The sequence below is a fragment of the Polistes dominula genome, unplaced genomic scaffold (assembly GCF_049000335.1).
Source record: "Polistes dominula isolate Pdom_NZ unplaced genomic scaffold, Pdom_raw_medaka contig_24, whole genome shotgun sequence".
Classification (NCBI taxonomy): domain Eukaryota; kingdom Metazoa; phylum Arthropoda; class Insecta; order Hymenoptera; family Vespidae; genus Polistes; species Polistes dominula.
In genome coordinates, this window is record NW_028301150.1 from 3,022,035 (window position 1) to 3,041,031 (window position 18,997).

At 34.9% G+C, this 18,997-nt stretch overlaps 1 protein-coding gene across 3 annotated transcripts in view; it reads right to left on the minus strand.

The window, feature by feature from the left end:
* The window catches only part of rg (A kinase anchor protein rugose), a 198,931-nt gene that overhangs the window by 6,653 nt on the left and 173,281 nt on the right, over nucleotides 1–18,997 (minus strand). For 2 of the 3 annotated variants that reach the window (XM_015317778.2, XM_015317785.2), the window contains exons 38-52: nucleotides 13,272–13,389; nucleotides 10,945–11,047; nucleotides 8,706–8,821; nucleotides 4,806–4,918; nucleotides 4,590–4,730; nucleotides 3,345–3,464; nucleotides 3,025–3,177; nucleotides 2,876–2,948; nucleotides 1,817–2,001; nucleotides 1,403–1,580; nucleotides 1,218–1,298; nucleotides 976–1,143; nucleotides 584–847; nucleotides 303–499; nucleotides 72–223 (exon numbers count right to left, since the gene is read on the minus strand). In XM_015317778.2, the coding sequence (XP_015173264.2) occupies nucleotides 72–223; nucleotides 303–499; nucleotides 584–847; nucleotides 976–1,143; nucleotides 1,218–1,298; nucleotides 1,403–1,580; nucleotides 1,817–2,001; nucleotides 2,876–2,948; nucleotides 3,025–3,177; nucleotides 3,345–3,464; nucleotides 4,590–4,730; nucleotides 4,806–4,918; nucleotides 8,706–8,821; nucleotides 10,945–11,047; nucleotides 13,272–13,389 (2,162 nt within the window). Of the gene's footprint in view, nucleotides 1–71; nucleotides 224–302; nucleotides 500–583; nucleotides 848–975; nucleotides 1,144–1,217; nucleotides 1,299–1,402; nucleotides 1,635–1,816; nucleotides 2,002–2,875; nucleotides 2,949–3,024; nucleotides 3,178–3,344; nucleotides 3,465–4,589; nucleotides 4,731–4,805; nucleotides 4,919–8,705; nucleotides 8,822–10,944; nucleotides 11,048–13,271; nucleotides 13,390–18,997 lie in introns of all 3 variants that reach the window. The other variant, XM_015317773.2, reaches the window with a different exon arrangement.

The window sequence follows — 18,997 nt, forward strand, 5'->3', positions numbered from 1 at the left end:
AATATGGAATGATAAATATTCAAAGAAATTGATCGATCGTACTTACCGATCTTCTAAATTGCGATACTTACTTTTGATCATGAGAGAGTGCCAAAGAACGCACGCTGCTCTCGCAAGCTGGAAAAGCGTAGAGTAGAGCAAGATTAAACGTTCGCCAAACTTCTACGATCCCTTTGTCACCACCGGTCATCAGATACTCGCCGTCTCTGCTCAACAGCAAGCACTATAGGAAAATGTAAGTGTGACGTTAAAATCCATGAATTTATTAACCAATCGACGATGATCGTAACCGTTACTTGTACCTGAAGATTATCGTTGTGCGATTCATGACGTAGACGCTTTCCATTAATGGTGAAAGCTGCGACGTGTCCACGTTCATAATTTACAACGATTACACCTTCTCGCGACATAGCGATATTCTCGGGAGATGAAAATCCGTTTGGTGCTTCGAGGGACCTTAGAAGATCACCGAACGTCGTGTGTACCAAAACAGGTCCATCTGCATTTCAAGAAAATTTTAAATAAATCTCATACGAATAATATCATTAAAAGAACATTATGCAATTAAAGAAATTTTACGTACAGTATGAACCGGAAACGACCAAGCCCAGTTCTGCCGAAATGACAACAGCCGTGACCGGTTGCTCATGACCAGTTAATGTAGCACGAGGAGCAGGTGCTTCACCCTCACCAACAATTGTCTGCGTTCTAGCATTCCAATGCCATAACAATACTGTACAATCAGCACTTCCGGAAGCAATATAACAATCGGAAGTGATGTTGCATTCGCTACGAGATAAACATGTTACCACGCCGTAATGACCGAAGACGATCTGGACGATTTTGGCTAGAATAATGCATTCATTTTATAAGAAGATTTGATATTAAAATAATGAATTCCTGTTATATTCAATAAATTATTTGATATTAAAATACTTGAATAAATCAATTATCATTTATTATTTATTTGATTACCTGTCTCAGTTGAGAATACACGAAAACTGTTATCCCAAAAACCGCAAGCTACCAAAAATCGGCTATCCACTGTGGTAACGAAACAATTGCTTCGAATTTTTAATTTCTGACTGAAATTGTCACCCAAGTGCCGACGTAACGCTGGATTCGAGCTATTTGCTGTTTGAGCTAAAAAAATAATTATACGATTGGTTTATATTAGAGAGACAAAGAGATCTTCTTTTAAGATTTTAAAAACTCACATAGAACTGGATCCATGGAGAGAGGTTGATTTGCTGCTTGAGCTTGAGGTGTATCGGCATAACTTGGGGATTGTACCGATGCTACAAAAAACAGATTATTATCAGATACATTATTCTTCTGATAATAAACTTATTATATCATTTATTTATGTAAAATATAATGTTATAATATTCGCAATTTTTACCAGCATAATTGGTATTCCATCGATTAACAGCGAATTGTTGTCCGGTTGTAACAGTAACGACCGATGGTAATGGTAATTGTGGATAGGTATTGGCTGATATATGACAGATCGGTGAATTTGATGGGAACTTGATCGTCATGCAAACGTCATCCGGTATACTGGAGAACATCATCGGTGACTGCAAAATGGGAAGAGTCTTATGCAGCTTCGTCGAAGAGGTCCATAAAGTATCCTAAATCGTAGAGAAAAGGGTACGTAGCTTATCGATGAATTAATATAGCTCTGTAACCTTTTCTCGGAATATTTGTTTCTACGTCGAATCACGTACGTTCGAAGGATTCGGCCAAGAACCATGACAACAAATTCATTTAAATAATGAAAATAACATCAAAATACGTTCTTCGAAAGACTCACCAAATGCATAGCTGAACTTCTGGGTGGATGTGGTTCCATTAAAAGCTGCGACGGAGTTTGTCCAAAGTTTCTTATTTGATTTTCTATCGCTTCTTTCATCATCGGATCTGTTATCGATTCCAAATCAACACTACCTTCATATGTGAGATAATAGAATACGTTTGTAGCTCGTACTGCCTCAGGACCTATTAAAATTCAATGCAATTCTATTAGAGAAAACATTTCTTGACTTTTTAAAGATATATTATACTTTTAAATTAATTTCTTGATAAATCCAATTATTGATTTAAATGGAATCATTCAAAATAAGCAAATATTTTACTGATTCATTAATTAGTATTCATTCTTTTTAGCTTATAATTAACAAAAAAGTTTCTAAGTTTCAAATTATAACAATTTTTTGAAATATTTTGAGTCTTCATATGTCAAGACAATTTTCAAGATCATTCGTGGCCGGTATTTCCGTTTGGCGCTACTTTCGGCTGGCTGGCAATCTTTAAAACGTGTTGCATATTACGAGTGAGACGCATTGTCGCACCCGGCACACGTGCCTAATTGCTCAAGACACGGTGGTGGTAAGGATGGAAGCTAACTAAAGACTAATTCCTTCCATACGCTCGCCACTCTTCTCTTTCTCACACATATACTATCCTAGTCTTCTTACGAAAGAGAAGGAACATCTTCGAAGAAGCGCCGGATATAGAGGCGCCACCGGTAATTAACATCCTCCGAAATTCAATCTGACTCGACTAGCCTTGTTCTAATACTCGCTTCTGATTTATTCTCGCACGACTCGTAACATCGTGTGAACCACAGTATCTCAATTTCCAAATGTACTATCCCACGAGAAAATTAATTTTAGTTTTTTCTATTCATTGTATAATACTTAGTAAAAAAATGTTTAACTTTTCAGATCTATGCTTATGTGTATATACGAATAATGAAGAACAAATACTATACTTTGTTTTCGGTATTAATTGTAAATAAATACGATTAAAAAACGATTTGGAAATTTAGATAGAAACAAAAATATTTTCTTTTTAATGAACGTTAATGTACCTTTTTGTTTGTAACCAAATATTAAATCGATCCACTGATGTAATTGACAAGATACGAATTCAGACTCGAGTGCCTAAAAATAGAATAAGATAATTAAGTTAAAAATTTGTAAAATTTTGATTGACTAAAAATAATTTGCAATTATTTACCATTCGATTGATCCTAATAAATTCTTCAGGTGAAGATGCCCAAGGAGGTAATTCAACGTCACCGACTGCGCTACCATCTTCCTGTCTACCAAGACGATAACGATTGCTGTTGACAAGTATTTCCGGTAGGAAGAAGAATTCTGGGATAAGTTCCTGTAAATGAGAACGGCAAATTTATTATTACAACGTTAGAAAGGACGAGGAAGAACTATAGGATGTTTCCTTAGGAATAAGACGATACATGCACACGCCTCTGATATGTAAATAGATTTCGAGCTAGGCTGACCACTGGAATATACAACATTTACAACTCAACGAACCTTGACATCCGATGTATCGCGCTGACAATTCTTCCAGGAAAGGGCAATGGATGAGAACAGTCTATTCGGATGATCAAACTTTCCACCTTGGAGTGCCAAAAACATTGTAGTCATTGGTTCCTAAAAATAAATTTATTTAATCTTAAATGACTCAAAAAATACTTAACTTTAAACAAATATTATTTTTCATAGATTATACTTAATTATTTTTGCACGCATATAGCAAATATAATAGATAAACATTTTAAAATAAAATTAGAGTACAGTTTGAGTATTAAATGTGACATAAAAAAATATTTTCGTATTTTCGTCAACGTTCTATACGATGAAAGGAAAGAGAGCAAAGTTTAACTAATGTCAGTGCGTAAATCTCATCCTTTTTCGATGACCGGAAGCATGAAAAAAGGGCGGGTGACGAGGCGTGGTAGAGGCGGCACCACTTTAAACGGCCACTTAAGGGCACTTTATAAGGACCACTTTATTCTGGCATCTACCATTCGGTTTTCATCCTTCGTTGATGTATAGCGGAACGAACCTTACGTTGGATTAATTACCCATTTACTCAAAATTTCATCTCGTTGCATTTATTTTTATTAAATTTACTTAAATCTGTCCAATGTACAGAAATCGAACAATTTCACGATATTTATTTTGAACTAAAATTTCGAAATAATTAATTGAACGGTGTAATAAAATATTTGAATGTATGTATAAAAGAGACTATAAATAAATATCACATTTCATGTCTTGGAGAATCTTCGAACGATTGTGGAATTCTTTGGACACGCCTCGAATAACTGTGAACAGCAAGCTATAAAGTCATAATTTCTTTACGACATGGTCGATTAAACGATAAAACGCTTGAGGAATAGGAAAATCAACGAGCTCTTCCTCTCGTCTAAAGATCCTCGTTGCAAAATGCTCGTTTCGTTGATAGTTAAACGAAAGGGCGTTGGACAGCATTCAAAAGTACTAAGATCGGTAAATCGAATCGCGAAGTCGTAAACGCCATGACAGAGCGATGTGCCACTCGTTTAGAATTATTCTTCTTGACGTAGCTAGGGAATTTATGGATCTCTTTGAAAATCCAACCATGAAATGTTTTCCGGTTTGAGCGAGGAAAAAATATTTGCTTATATTCAAAATCCCTAATTTTGAATTTAATGATCCAAATTTTTTGAATATATTCATCGGTATAATATTACACACACACACACAAAATATAAACAATTAATAATAACTTACCACGCGTATCATCCAATTCAAGACAAATGCAGCGGTGGAATAATGAGTTCCATAATGGAACGGTGGTATGCTGTCGTGTTCCCAACTTTGGAAGCGTTCTTCGAAATAAGCTCTCCTACTTGGGTTCAAAGCACCAATTGGCTAAAAAAAAATATTATACAAGATTATACTAAATATAAAATATTGTAAATACGATTTTTAAAAAAGGATTCTTACCTTTGACAGGTCGCGATAATTGCTGGGTAAGCTCAAATCGAGTTCTTTAGTTTCATAATTAGTCAGAACCCAAGGAAAAACTGGGTACTGATTTAAATCGTTGTAAGTTCGACCTGAAACGATAATCGACTTAAATTAAACAAAGATTTTTTTCTTGATTTAATGCAGAAAAAATATGTTGTTTTTTGTACTTGAAAAAAAAAAAAAAGGAAAAAAGTAGAGTTCCGTCATGTAGGTAACTCGCTGACAATTTTACTTTTAAATCTCATTCCGAGGAGGCCCAAAAATAGATGGAGTACAACCGTCGGATGCTTTAAACCAGAAGTAAGATAACTGGGCCAGTTTTTTCTTCGACCTTTAGGCGCGAGCTACCCTCGTCGCGTATCTACTAGCACGCGTGCGACCAACAGAAAGAGAAAGAAAGAAAGAAAGAAAGAAAGAAAGAAAGAAAGAAAGAAAGAAAGAAAGAAGAGAGAGAGAGAGAGAGAGAGAGAGAGAGAGAGTATCGTGGGTGATAAACGAGGATATAGCTAGGCAAGCTCTATTTTTACGAAAAGTGAGTCTCTGCTCTCAATGGGCTACGGTGCTCCGTTTAGTAAACGCATAACTCAGAGCGTGACGGCTAATCGCTCCTGAAATTGTCGGCAAGCACTCCCCCCCCTCCACCCCATCTTTTCTCGAAGAAGAGCTCTCGACGGAATCCCATTCCGAGATGCATTAGTGACGGCAAAAGTCCGCTCTAGCTACTCCTGCCACTTCGTCTAATCTCTTTCCCTGTCGCTAATTAAAGCCCGTCAGCAAGTTCTTCTCAAGACTCGCAACGTTTCACCGCAAACAGGACGAATCTCTTTCTGTTTGTCGAAATGAGCTGTTTTATTTTCAGAAAAGAAAATGATCTCTTACCCTAACCGAATAATCATCGACTTTAATGATAAATTATAAATCAAATTATATGTGAGTTGTATATTAACATAAATACCTATATATATATATATATAATACAATGCTTACGCATTCAAATGAAAACAAGCTTGCTAAGGAGTTACCGGAGAGCGTTGAATGATGAAATAAAGAAAGAAAAATATAAAATAAAAAAAAAAAAAGAAAGACAAATAAAAGACGATGAGAAAAGAGGAAAGAGTGAAGAATAAAAGGAATTTTTCGCGGCGTCGAAGTTCCAACCGCGAAAGACAGGCGCGTCCCGTCGTCGCTACAATGCGCCGTAAATCCTGAGGCAAGTCCAAGAGGGAGAAACAGAGAAAGAGAAAGGGAAAAGAGGGTTGTGTGGAGGTCCGCAGGAAGAGAACTCGGACCGAAAGAGAAAGAAAGAGAGAGAGAGAGAGACGCGGACGGCGGCTTGAATAATAGCATGGTCGCGTTATGCATCAAAGTCATTATTAATGGTAGCGTCGCCGTGAGCGAGTGCTCTCGGAACTCCACGCGACAAGCGGAATGTCCCTTTGCCCTCCGCCCTCGCGCTTTACTCCCTCCTCTTCGGATTCGCACTCGAATCCTCCTATCTTTCTTTCGTCTTTTTACGTATCTTCTTCTTATTATTATTCTTCTCTTTCTCTAAATCTATACTTTTTCGTTCTTTTAACATTTAAAATTATTTCACTAAATTAGAAACGACGAACTTTCTACACTGTGAATTATTATTCATTAGATTAACATTTGTTGTAATAAATACTTCGATCAATCAATGAATATATTTGTAATATTTGTTACATTATAAATAATACAATGTAAAAACATTTTATTTAATTTATTTTATTGTAATTAAGGATAAATTATTAATGTGCTTTTAACATATTGTGCTTATCAATTAAAAATATTTATTGTTGATAAAGATAAATTTTTAATCTTTCGAAAGAGGTTCTAAAGTTTTCGTGATTTTTCAGAATAAAAGTTGATAATAATGGAATTTTTGAAACACCCTGTATAATATATGAATACCTTCCACCTTTTTATTCGTTTCCCTTTTTTCTTCCTCTCTTTATCTTTCCCTCATGTTTCAACGCGCGACAAGTCGACGTTATAATAAGTACGATACGCGACGAAAGAGACAAGCTCGTTCTTAACCAGCCGGTGTTAAGATTTAGGCAAGCGTGTATACGTTTTTCAAAAAAAAAAAAAAAAAAAGACAAAAACAAAAAAAAAGAAGAAAAAAATTAAAAAAAAAAAATCTACAGGAATCTGATTTTTCTGTATATTAACAAAAAAAAACTAAAAAACTATTTTTAAATATCAAAATTAGCCGAACGAATCCCCGAAGAACGTAATAATTTTTGGAAATTACATGAAGATTTTTGAATCGCGTATAAAATATAAAAAAAAAAATGTCAAGGTACTTAGAAAAATAAATTGCATAAATGTTCAGTCGGAAGTGGCACCTACTCTGCTTACTTGCATATCAAAACCCTGGGGCCACCTTGTGTCCAAGCTCAAACTGCCTGGCTCATCTCGACTTTCATTGCCACACCGAAAGAACGCTCGAGTCACCGTCAAATTTACGTCTGATCCTACCTTAATTAATTCGAAACAAACAAACCGATAGGAAGAAAGTCGTATAACACGAGATCCTCGCGCTCGTTCATAAGGATATGAAAGAATCGACGATGCAAATGGCGGTTTTATTAAAAGACTATCGTCATTTTTCTCTCTCTCTCTCTCTCTTTCTTCCTTTCTTTCTTTTCATATTCTATCTTGTAAAGTGTGCTATTTATTCGTGCAATTAATATATAACGCTCGTAAATAGCAACAGAGGGGCCACCCTCTGGGCATTGGCTTTCGCACGCCGAAATACGAATAATTACCCATCCATGATCATCGTCGTCATTAAAGAAAGCGTGGCACAGCGTGGGCGAACGGAAACTTTATGCCACGATTCTTATTATTTCGTGATCCCTCGTTAATTCATTGTCGGTAAGAAAATAAACATAATTTTCGATCGTGCAACATTTTTTTACTCTTAAAAATGCACTTCTTATTTTTTTGTAACCGTTTTATCGAGTTTAAATCATTTTTTAACTTCGTAAACACTGCTATATAAAAAATTTCATTGAAATGAAAATAAACAAAATAATAAATGAAAATATTTATTGAAATCAACTGAAAAGGAAATGTGATACTAATATTTTATAATTCGATCGTAGACTTTGAAAAATATTAATCCCTCCTTAGAAAATCATGAAGGTAGGCATGAGAAAAGGGGTAGGCATCGAAGGTCAAACTACCTTCAGGGCAACTTCTCGAGTTTCGTGATTTCGACTACCGCATTGAGGGAAGCCGATATTAAAACCAAAAAGAAACAAAGAAGCAGCTTCGAGAACCCGCTTGGAGGGTCGCCGCGGAGAAACCGAAACTGAGGAAGAGAGTCGGTGAGTCCCTAGGGAGAGGATTACCAGGGCCCACGACATAGGGATTACTCGCATGGGGTAGCTAAAGGAACAGAGGGCTGATTGAGAACATCCCTAATGCGCCACGACAGACTCCATCCGCCCGTGCGCAGCCATAAAAAGCTCGACTATGGTTCTCCCTCTCTTTTTGTATTCTCTTTTCTATGTTTTTTTTATGTCTTTCTTTCTCCGTTTCTCTCCTTTTTATATAAAACATCAATATTTGCTATTCGATTCGTAACAATTCACGTTTTCTACGATCAATAACAAATCCGTGAATGCATACAAAAACTTGATACGTGACAATTTAATTAAATAACGATGATGTTCTTTTGAATTGAATATTCATTAAAGCAAACATTTTATTTAAGTACGTATTGAATAAAAAATTTTAGAAGCTAATAATTCAACAAATTACCTTTGTCAAAGAAAACACAAATTATTGTTATCTTGAAAGAGTATTTTTATGTTTAACTTCTTAATTGTTATCGATGTTACTTACCAGCAATCGTATTTAGGAACATCAAGTATTCAAAGTTGGAAATCTCCCGACGCTGCCATTTTTGCGTCATGTTAGAACTTCTCATCAATTGCCTAGGCGACATCATCGATGCTCTCCTGAAAAGAACAAAATAAGAATAAATTTTACGATTGTTCAAAAGTAAAATATATTTATTAGTAGTTTGTACGCAATGTGTTGTAATCAGTATTGCGATGCACCGACGAACGAATTTTAAAAGAAGAAGAAATTGTTTCTCACGAACATGTTTTTCTAAAAATCTGCAGTTTAAATCATCGTTTATGGGAAAATATTAATAATCGTGTAACGTTGATATTATACATCAAGAATAATGTCCATTTATCTTATTTGTTATAATGACTTTCATTAATAATCTGTTCTCGTAATCGATAAATTCAATATAAATACAAAAATGGCATACAGTGCGTGTCCTTGCATCATACATGAATTCTTATTAAAATTTCATTGGAATCGTATTGGTGGTCGTTTTATGATAAATATAAAACACAATCATTAAAAAAAACCTTATTTCATTGGTTGTCATTTATTTATTTGTATTTTTACTTAACCATCCTTTCTCGCTAAGATTCCCATAAAAGGATAGGATTTACTTTCGAGAACAAGCGAAAGGACAAAATTCCTTCTCATTTCTTCTATATCTATCTTCCTTCGTGAAGTAGTTCGATGCTAAGCACGATCCAGATCCGATCGATAAGACGCAAAAAAGCTCCTCGCGAATGCGCGATATAACGTTTTCATTATACGTCCTGCGATCGGCATTCCTTCGACGATCCACTCTCGTGATACGGAAGGAGAAAAGATCCTCTCTCCAAGTTTTTTTTTATTTTTATTTTTTACTTTTATTTATTTATTTTTCCATTTTATCGTCTCCACCCGTTTCTATCGCTTGTTCTCATCCAGTTTCACGTAAAGAAGAAGCCCAGCATTCGTGATACAAGTCGTGTGAGAGGAGTCATGGTGCACGAATCACAGATTTTATAAACCACCTCTCATTGTTTCTCCTTTTCCAATGAGAACTGAAGAGTCAAGAAGAAAAGAGGAAGAGAAAGAAAGAAAGAAAGAAAGAAAGAGTTTGGATCAGACGTCGGATGTAAGGACTTTGCCGTATATTTATGGTTCGGCGTATCCTTCTCGCCGATTCAAAGCCTTTTTTCTTCTCTTCTTCTTCTTGTTCTTCTTCTTCATTTTCTTCTTCTTCTTCTTCTTCTACTTCGTTTCTCTCGTATGTAAGAGGGCTTTAATGGATGGCCCGAAACGCGGATACGCGAAACCTCTGTTCTCGCCGCTATTTGCTTTCCCCCACCTTCTCATTCGCTCTCTCTCTCTCTCTATCTTTCTTTTTTCTCTATTCTTATTTCTTTCTCCTTCTTTGGTAGAACGAAATAAGAGAAGGGGTTGGAATATAGGCGTATCGTAGCTCTCGAGTCCTCGGGATACTCGCGACAACGGTTATACAGTGAGAGAAAGGGAAAGAAGTTGGTAGACCCTTTTTACAGGGACGGGCTTATCGAATGGACCGAAATTGAATATTGTTTCACTTCGTATGTATCGATTTTATAATCTTTCCTATTGCAAAATATGACAATACTGTAAAATGTTTAAGTAAATAAAAATATCAATCTACATCATTAAACAAATGTTTAATTAATAATAAAAATCAACAAAAAAAGGTATAACCGTTGACGATACATAAAAAAATATTTTACAAGAGAATTAGTAATTATAAAATTTTCGAAATCTATTAGAAAACACGAGTAGATTTTTAAATCTCTTTCTCGATCATATAAAATCAATTTAATCGCGTTTGTATTTGTTTTTTATTTGTTTTTATACGAGACTGGGAATAATGCAATAAATCGAGGAAGCACGGTAGGAAAAGAACGATCTATGTTCAAAGATTTAATCCGTCCCTGAGTTAGAGTGTCCGTCTGAGAAAAAGAGAGACAAAGAGAGGGAGAGAAGAGAGACAAAGGAAACACGGAATGCATCGAGCGTGTTCATTCCACACGAACTACGTGGCCGACGATATCCAACGAAAGATCGGCCGAAGATCGGTGGAGAAACTCGGAGACTGAGAGTTACAAAAGGAGTCTTTTCGTTTCTGAAACGAGACACACACACACACACACACATACAAACAGATGCACGCTCTTTCTCTTTCTCTCTCTGTCTATTTGCTCGTGTGGCTTTCGGTACTCACCTAGTCTGCGGAATCCCGTATTTGATGCCAACGCCGACTCGCGGTAGCGCCTTGATCACCTTTTTCACCGTCGTCTGATCCGGGAACGCGAACAGGATCGATGCTGTTGACAAAAAGGCGTTAAACCGAGGATTATAGTCGGCGGTATAGTTTCAACAGGCAAACGGGATGGATGGGCGAATGAGATCTCGTTGATTATTTCTTTGAAAGAATAGGGATAGATAATAAGAGGAATACCGTTTATTTTTGTTCATTCTTCTCAAATAATTAATTAATTTTTTGATTGGAGATATAAAATTACAGATTAATTGTTTTGCTTCTAAGATAAAATTTAGATAGAAATATTTCTTCAGATAATATCATTCATCTTTAATAGTCCAAACATTTCTTTCTTGTAAAATAACGATTTGAAACAAATTTTCCTCTCCCTTTCCTTCTCTTTCTATACTTGTTCTTAATACGATAAAGATATTAATGATACGAGAAACATGTTAATCACATAGAACAGCATTTTAGTTCGTAAGAGCACGCAAGAGGGTGGAAGATGGTTTCGTTTGAAACGTTTCGTTTATGCCGGCCAACTCCCTTGAGAGTTCAAAGGGTAACGTTTTATTAGACAGTTGCCATAAATATCTACTACTAATTTATGAGTCAGTGGTTGTGCTAAAATATAAGGGATAAAAGATGACTTTAATTAAGAAAGGAGGAGTACTTGAGGATGAAAGGAATAAGTTCACGAAAAGCAACGAACGTAAGACAAAACAATTCTTATTTCATTAAATTTCATCTTATAACTAACTAGAACAGAAAAAGAATCAATTATAATTTTTTTTTTTATATTTATCGGATATGATAAAATTATAAAATTCCAATAATTGTTTGTATTTTTACAAAAATATCTAATTATTAAAAATTAAAAGTAACAACCAAGGAGGTAGATTAATTAATAACGATCTGGATTCCTTCGCATTACCTTTGTCGGTAAAATCATGTTTGTATCCCAAAGTTCGCAATATTTGGCCGATTAACGCGCACCTTCCGCCAAGAAACTTAATCGGCCAAACGAATACGCAAATAATCGTTAGTTTAATGCGAACCTACCTCGTCTCTTTCGCGTGTTAATTAATTACGTCGTTGGTAAGGATCTCGTGTATACAACGATCCCCAAGTACGAAAAAGGGAAGAAACAAAATAAATTCAACGAGACGTTGGTCTCTTCGAGGAGACGATCACGACGAGATGGCGTGTCGCAAAGCTGTAATCGTACGTAATATTACGTTTTATTTCTTTCTTTCTAGAAAATGCGATACCAAGCGTGCCGTTAAAACGCTCAAATCCATGCCCTTACAGTAAGGGTAATACCCGACGTATAAAGTAACTTAACCACCGGCGATGTTTTTTATTATTCGACGATTTATCGTAAGAAAGATCCAACCGTGGCTTCCAGCATCTCATTCTCTTCTTTTTCCAACCTTTCGTCCTCCCCACCTACCCCTTCCTTCCCACTTTCTTGTCTTAACGAACGCGCCTTTCCAGTGATTTTTTAACGAACCACCGAGGTTTCCACCTAGCTACGGATGACATTCCACCGCTTAAAGTTTCACGACGCATCGAAACTCCTAAGATCAGATTAGAATCGGACGACGCTCGAGAATTTATCTACGCTTCGTAGAAATAATCAGCGGGGAAGTCTCAGCAGGATCGGCAGGTACAACAAGATTCACCTACACTAAAAATCATTCTCGGTCTTTTTCTTCTTATTCTCATTGTTATGAAAGTACCATATTATGATAATAATACTTGGATATCGCGTATAAAAAAATATTTCCAAATCAATTTTTACTCTATCTCTTGAGTTTTCTTTGTTTTTTATTAAAATAGATTCGTTCGATCGATTGAGAACGTATTTAAAAAAAAATAAAAAGAAAAAAAAAGAAAAGGATCATTTCATTTGGAGCGAAAGGCAGGTGCCTTGCGTTGAATCGTTGAGAAATCTTCGGGCTTGTAATAAATCGATCTTAGAAAAAGACATACCACGAGGCCGGTAAGGATATTTATTGTGTAAAAACTGCGAAGGGGTCGCACACCTAACGGCGAGCCCAGAATTCCGTCGACGACACTCGTCGTGGGATTAGATCGCGTCACGTGTGAAATAACGCAGAACGGATTCAGTAGGAGCAAGAAAAGGAATGCATGCGCGCCTCTCTCGATTCCATTTCGAAGATCTCTGTGGATCCTATATGCGTTGAAAGTATAACAAAAGAGGAACAGGGAAGAAAGGAAAGAAGGTAGAAAGAAAAGAATTATTTTCTCTTTCGAATACTTACTTCTGCTTGCAAGGAAGATCTCGATCGCTACATTCTGAAGAAGATAACGACGAGAGAAGATAGCTCGGACCTCGGAGAAGTACCATTTTCCGTGTAGATGATCGCAGTATTTCAATACCTAAAACATAATTAAAATAAAGATAAAGTATTAGATTAAAATAGATATTTAGTTTTTTCTTAGATACCATCACGTTTGATTAATCCAACCGATAGAAATAAAATTCACCTTTATTCGATGTCATTTTAAATGTATAATTTAAAAGGATAGTTGCTTTTTAATAATAAACGAAGCTTTGTCTTTCAGATTTACTGTTTTGTATTGATAATATGAAAGATACCACGGATAATAAATTATGTTGATCACTTCATACATAGCCTTGGTATAAATGCTTTGGTAAGATAAAGCTACGATTGTAAAGCGGTTGTCATTTCAGAGAAAAAAATTTTTATAATTGCAACAGGTAGCACAAAAAGTATATACACAAACGAACAGGAAGCCGTTCCTTAATTAGCTTCAACGTAGGTTTACTATCAACACATTAAAAAAAACACATCGTGAGAGAAATAAATCATTCGTAAATCTAATGCGAATTCTATTAATTATGATAAGTTAAAGTGACGTGATAGCATATCATTAATATTACGGAAAATTTAAATCAAACCTTATAGACCATTTTCTTGTATATCTGTATGTCATAATTTTAATTGGAAATAAAAATTTTCTCTCAAATAACTAGGTAATTATATATACGAGTATAAGGAAATAAATCAAAAGAAACAAGAATTATACAACCCCGATTACAATTTTTATTTCAAGATTAAATTAAAAGTATTAATAAAAAATGTAATTTCATTTCCGACACTAAAATCATTCATTATAAAATGATAAAATTCAAATTATAGTTCTAATATCTTTCAAAGAAATCGCATTATTTTTCAGATAAATTCTGAATAAAATTAAGTTGTTTTTATATATATATATATATTTAAGAAAAAAAGAAATTAAATTATTTTTCAATTAATATTATACAATGATTATCGAAAGAGAGCTTTCGAAAATGATGAATCCTTTAACGACAAATTATCAAAATAAATAATTCGTTTATTTCAAGAATTCTTTGGTAAAGGATTACAAAATTCATAGTATTTTCGTGAATAACATTACAAGAGAATAAGATTAAGAAGGTAAACCTTGGAAGAAGAAATGGGTATCCCAATGAATACGCGACCACATGGCTGTAAGTATGTAACCTGGATGCAGTGAAGTGTGATGTGATATAATGAGACCAGTGCCGTTCGCAAGATGGCCGTCATGGTAGGAGGAGCCTCCTGCTGAGTCGGGAATCGATCCCAGGACCTCGCGGACTTGCGCTCTTCGAACGAGTCGCGAACAACAACCCGTTGGCAAAAGGAAAAGAAAGAAACAGAGAAAAAGAAAGTGAAAGAAAAAAGAGAGAAAGAAAGGGAAAAAAAGAAGAAGGGTGTGTGTGTACGCGCGCGCGCGCGTACAAGACTGAGAGAGCCTGTCCTCGAGGATCCCCAATTTACCGTTCCTTAATCTAACAGGCTCTTCCATTTTTCCCTTTTAACGAGGACGCACCGAAGATGCTCGAGATATCCTCGCGCCTCGCAAATCTAATTATATTCGAGATAATCAACTCACTTCGTTACTTTCTAATTAAGGATATATCCTATCGTTGATTCAGTAAAATAAAATGTCTTGTCTTACCACCTTAATATTAACTTCTTTATATTCACATTTAACACTTTATCTATCGCATATGATAAAAGTTGACACGTTGGTTTCGTTTTATAAAAATTTCAAATCTAAATGTGATAGAAATAACATTTATATATTTTTATTTTATAACATTCAATTCCAATTAATGAAGGTCTGACGCATTTTTTAAATGAAATATCTTATGCATATATTATATTATCCAGTAAATATATATTTCTAAAAAATATAAATAAAAAGATGTTTATTTTTTAGATATTAATTTAGTTGCCAAGTATCACAGCCATAAAAAAACAAAACTTTTAAAAATTATATGGAAGAAATATTTTTTGTTAAATATTTTTTGACCATAGCAACAAATTGAGAGCTTCAATCTCTTTTTATTCATTTAAAAATTTGTTCTTCGATTTATTCTTCAGTTCTTTTCCTAATATTAATTTGGGTCCCTAGATAAATATATTTATCGCATAAGCTTATAACTCTTTCATCATTCAATGTCAGATCATAAAATTCTTTTCTGATCTGATTATGGACATATTTACCGACGTGTCCTATTTTTCATACTCATTGATCAATCTTCTTATAATTAATTCTAGATCTTAAGCGAGGAATATCATTAAAATAATAAAGTGTTAGGTATACGTTTTCTCTTTGAGGTTTTACATAAATAATATTTTACATTTTCGACAAATTTCTTTCTGAATTAATTTTACTCAGCATTAATTTTAAGAATATTTTCTATCATTCTATAAGTGAATTATAGAACAAAATCATTTGTTCTAAATATTAATTTCATTTTGCGAAATGGAGTTACGTCGTTCACGAGCTTAGAAAGCCGTGGAAAGCCACGAACGCAGGATGAAGTAATAGACGTCGAGACGAATCAACGGATCGAGAAAAAAAGGACATCATGACGTGTGCGCGCGCGATCTTCAGTCCGTCGGATACTAACGTAAAGACTAGCGATGACATTAGGGTGCCACGCGTACTACACGCACGTCAAAACCCAATTACGAGAATGTAAGCCGTTTCGAATCTCTCATGGGACCATAAACGTCACATCGACGTGAGAAGAGTAAATATACTTGCCACTGAAAATTCGAATGGCTAAAGCGAGCATGTTTTGCGATATAAATAATTATGCGGTTTATATGTATAAATCACAAGAGATTTGTATTATTAAATTTTACATTTTAAAATAAAATTAAATAATAGGACAAATTGTATAATCACTGGTGTTTCAATATTCATCGCAGAATCTGTCAAATAATTAAAATGATAATATTTAATCACCCTCCTTTATACTCATAGATCCTTGATTTGCAATATACGCAAAGGTCTATCGGAGTTCAGCGGTATCTATTCGTAATGCGCAAGATTGGGATTGGGAGAAGAGGGGGAGTGATCGAGGGTGAGGGTATGTACAAATCCAACCCCTGAGGATGCGCGTGCGCGTATGCAATTTATCGCAAACACTGGGAAAAATTGATAAGGACCGAATCGTGCCATGGCATGTATTATTTAGATACCTGAACCAAGGATATATAGATAAATCACGTAAGTGTTATTAAGGAAACAAAAATAAATGAAAACGACTGTAGTCACATAAACAAAGATTTTTTTTTTATAGATGAACTTTTGTTTTTTTATATTCGTTACAAATTTCAAGTACGTCGAGTTAATTAAAATCAATGGCACGATAATACACAAGCGTAAAACACTACGAAAAGTGAAAAATCGCTTTGAACACATCGGTAATAATTCTTTAAAAAAGTAACAAGCATTTCTTATCTCAACGAAAGCGAAGAAAAGTCAACACAATTAGGAAGATGTTTCTTCATCTTTGTAACATCGTTCATGAGAAAGGAGAGTTGAGTGACGTCGCTATACGACGATGATGAATACAGTTTACTCGCGTAAAAATATACGTCATCATGAATTAAGGTAAAACTGACATCTCAGAACCTTAAGAGAAAAGAAACATTAAGCATGAATAAATCCTGAACAAAATCAAAAATAAGCTATTCCAATTAGAATATCTAAAGCTTTTTATATCGCGTGTATAATTATAGACTGATACGAATATTATACTCTCCCTATTTACGTATAAATGACAAAGGAAGATAAAAATATACTGTAAATGAAGAAAATAGAAAGAAATATCTATCGTTTGCGTACCCAAAAGTATAACCGTCAAAATAACGCTGAAAACGTTTAAAAAAAGGAAGGTCCTTTAAAGGTGTCAAGTGGTACACGATTAGTGCTCCCCATGTAACAGCTCGTCTATCATCGAGCGAAACCATGCTCAGCTCAGCGGTATGCCGGTACTCGCGCGCGATGACAATGGATGACGTGATGTAACAACATGTGTCACGTTCGCAAGAGGCCTGGCCCCTCGCTGCTTTCTCTCTCTCTCTCTCTCTCTCTCTCTTTACACTCTCTGTCTTTTTTAGGTCTCGTTTTGCTCTCGCCTCTATGCACCACCATAGAACACCCCATAGAATAGGGAACCACTTAGGAGTCCTTCATCGGTGTGTACAACAAACAGATTAAGTGCTGGACAATAATGGAGGGACCATATCCCTTCGTTCCCACCCCTCTCACCCTACTCAAACTGCTCTCTTTTCATCTTTCAAGCACCCTCTCGATTTCTTCGAGTGCTAACTACTCCAAATCACGATACTTCGGTGTGGTCGAATATTGGGTCGATGATATTGTTGAATGGAACAACGTGTGGCAAGATTCTAAGGTTGTTTAGAATTAAAACATCATTGATCGTCTACTGAATTTGTTATGTTGTAAATATCTTTTAATTTTATTCATTAAATTTTTTTTACGAATTTCTAAGTTATCAAACTTTTTAAAACTGTATTTTTAAATAATTATATTACAGGTAAATAAATTAATCCAAAGAGATTTTTCACAGATCAAGTTGAGATTGAAAATGTGGAAAATGATAAACGCATGATGACAAAAAAAAAGTACACAGTCGTTTACCTTGAAAATATGAGACAACTAATGCACAAAACATTCGGGAACCATCGTGTCGATCCCAAGCGGCAATGAGTTATGTGTGCCACGTGCGTGTTCTCATACCTTTATTACCTACCTTCTCCTATCTTACTCGACATAACACATTACGCCATTTAGGAAATGAAAAGGACCGCACGTTACTAAATCTAAAATACAAACTCGATTATATAACTATAAATTTGTTACTATTTTATTGATAAAAATAAAAAATAAATTAACATATCAAATCGACAAAACGATTTTCAATTGAACAAAGTAATTATAATCGTGTTAAAATAATACAAAAACTAAACATCATGTTTTATGTTTCGTTAACTCGTGCCAGCTTTATCGAATAAATTATTGTAAAACGAGGTAAAAAAAAAATAGTAGATAATGTAATCTACTTCCGGCAACAGATGCGTGGAAACCGTATGTTAATTCTAATACCGACATAGGAAATATATTGTTCTCGTAATTAAAAAGTAATTAATATACAATATCATTGAAATAAATGCTGAAGTTTAAAAGTATAGAATAATGTATAGAATATGATAATAAATATATTATTAATAATTTTGTCGATAAATCAATAATAAATAAATAGTTCATACAATGATAGATAAATTGAATTCTTATGTGAACAATCGATCGAGAAATTTAGAAAGAAAAAAAAAAATAATAAAAATCACGATAAAAAGGGCAATTCGAATGGATCAAGAGATCGCAATTTGTAAGGATTTCTTTTTTTCGTATCATTTAACGGGCGTACCGTGAAATAGGTGCTCCAAACTTCAACATCAGAAACGTCCACTGGCTTTGCCGGCTGGCAGAGCTCAACGACCGAGTAGGGGATTATTTGGGATTACGCGAGTACGTTCGTTCGAGTTGATTTACAAGACGTACTATTACTCTCCCGCCTTTTTATTTTCCTCCCTGTACCTCTCCCTTTCTTCCTCTTGCTATCGAAAATGCT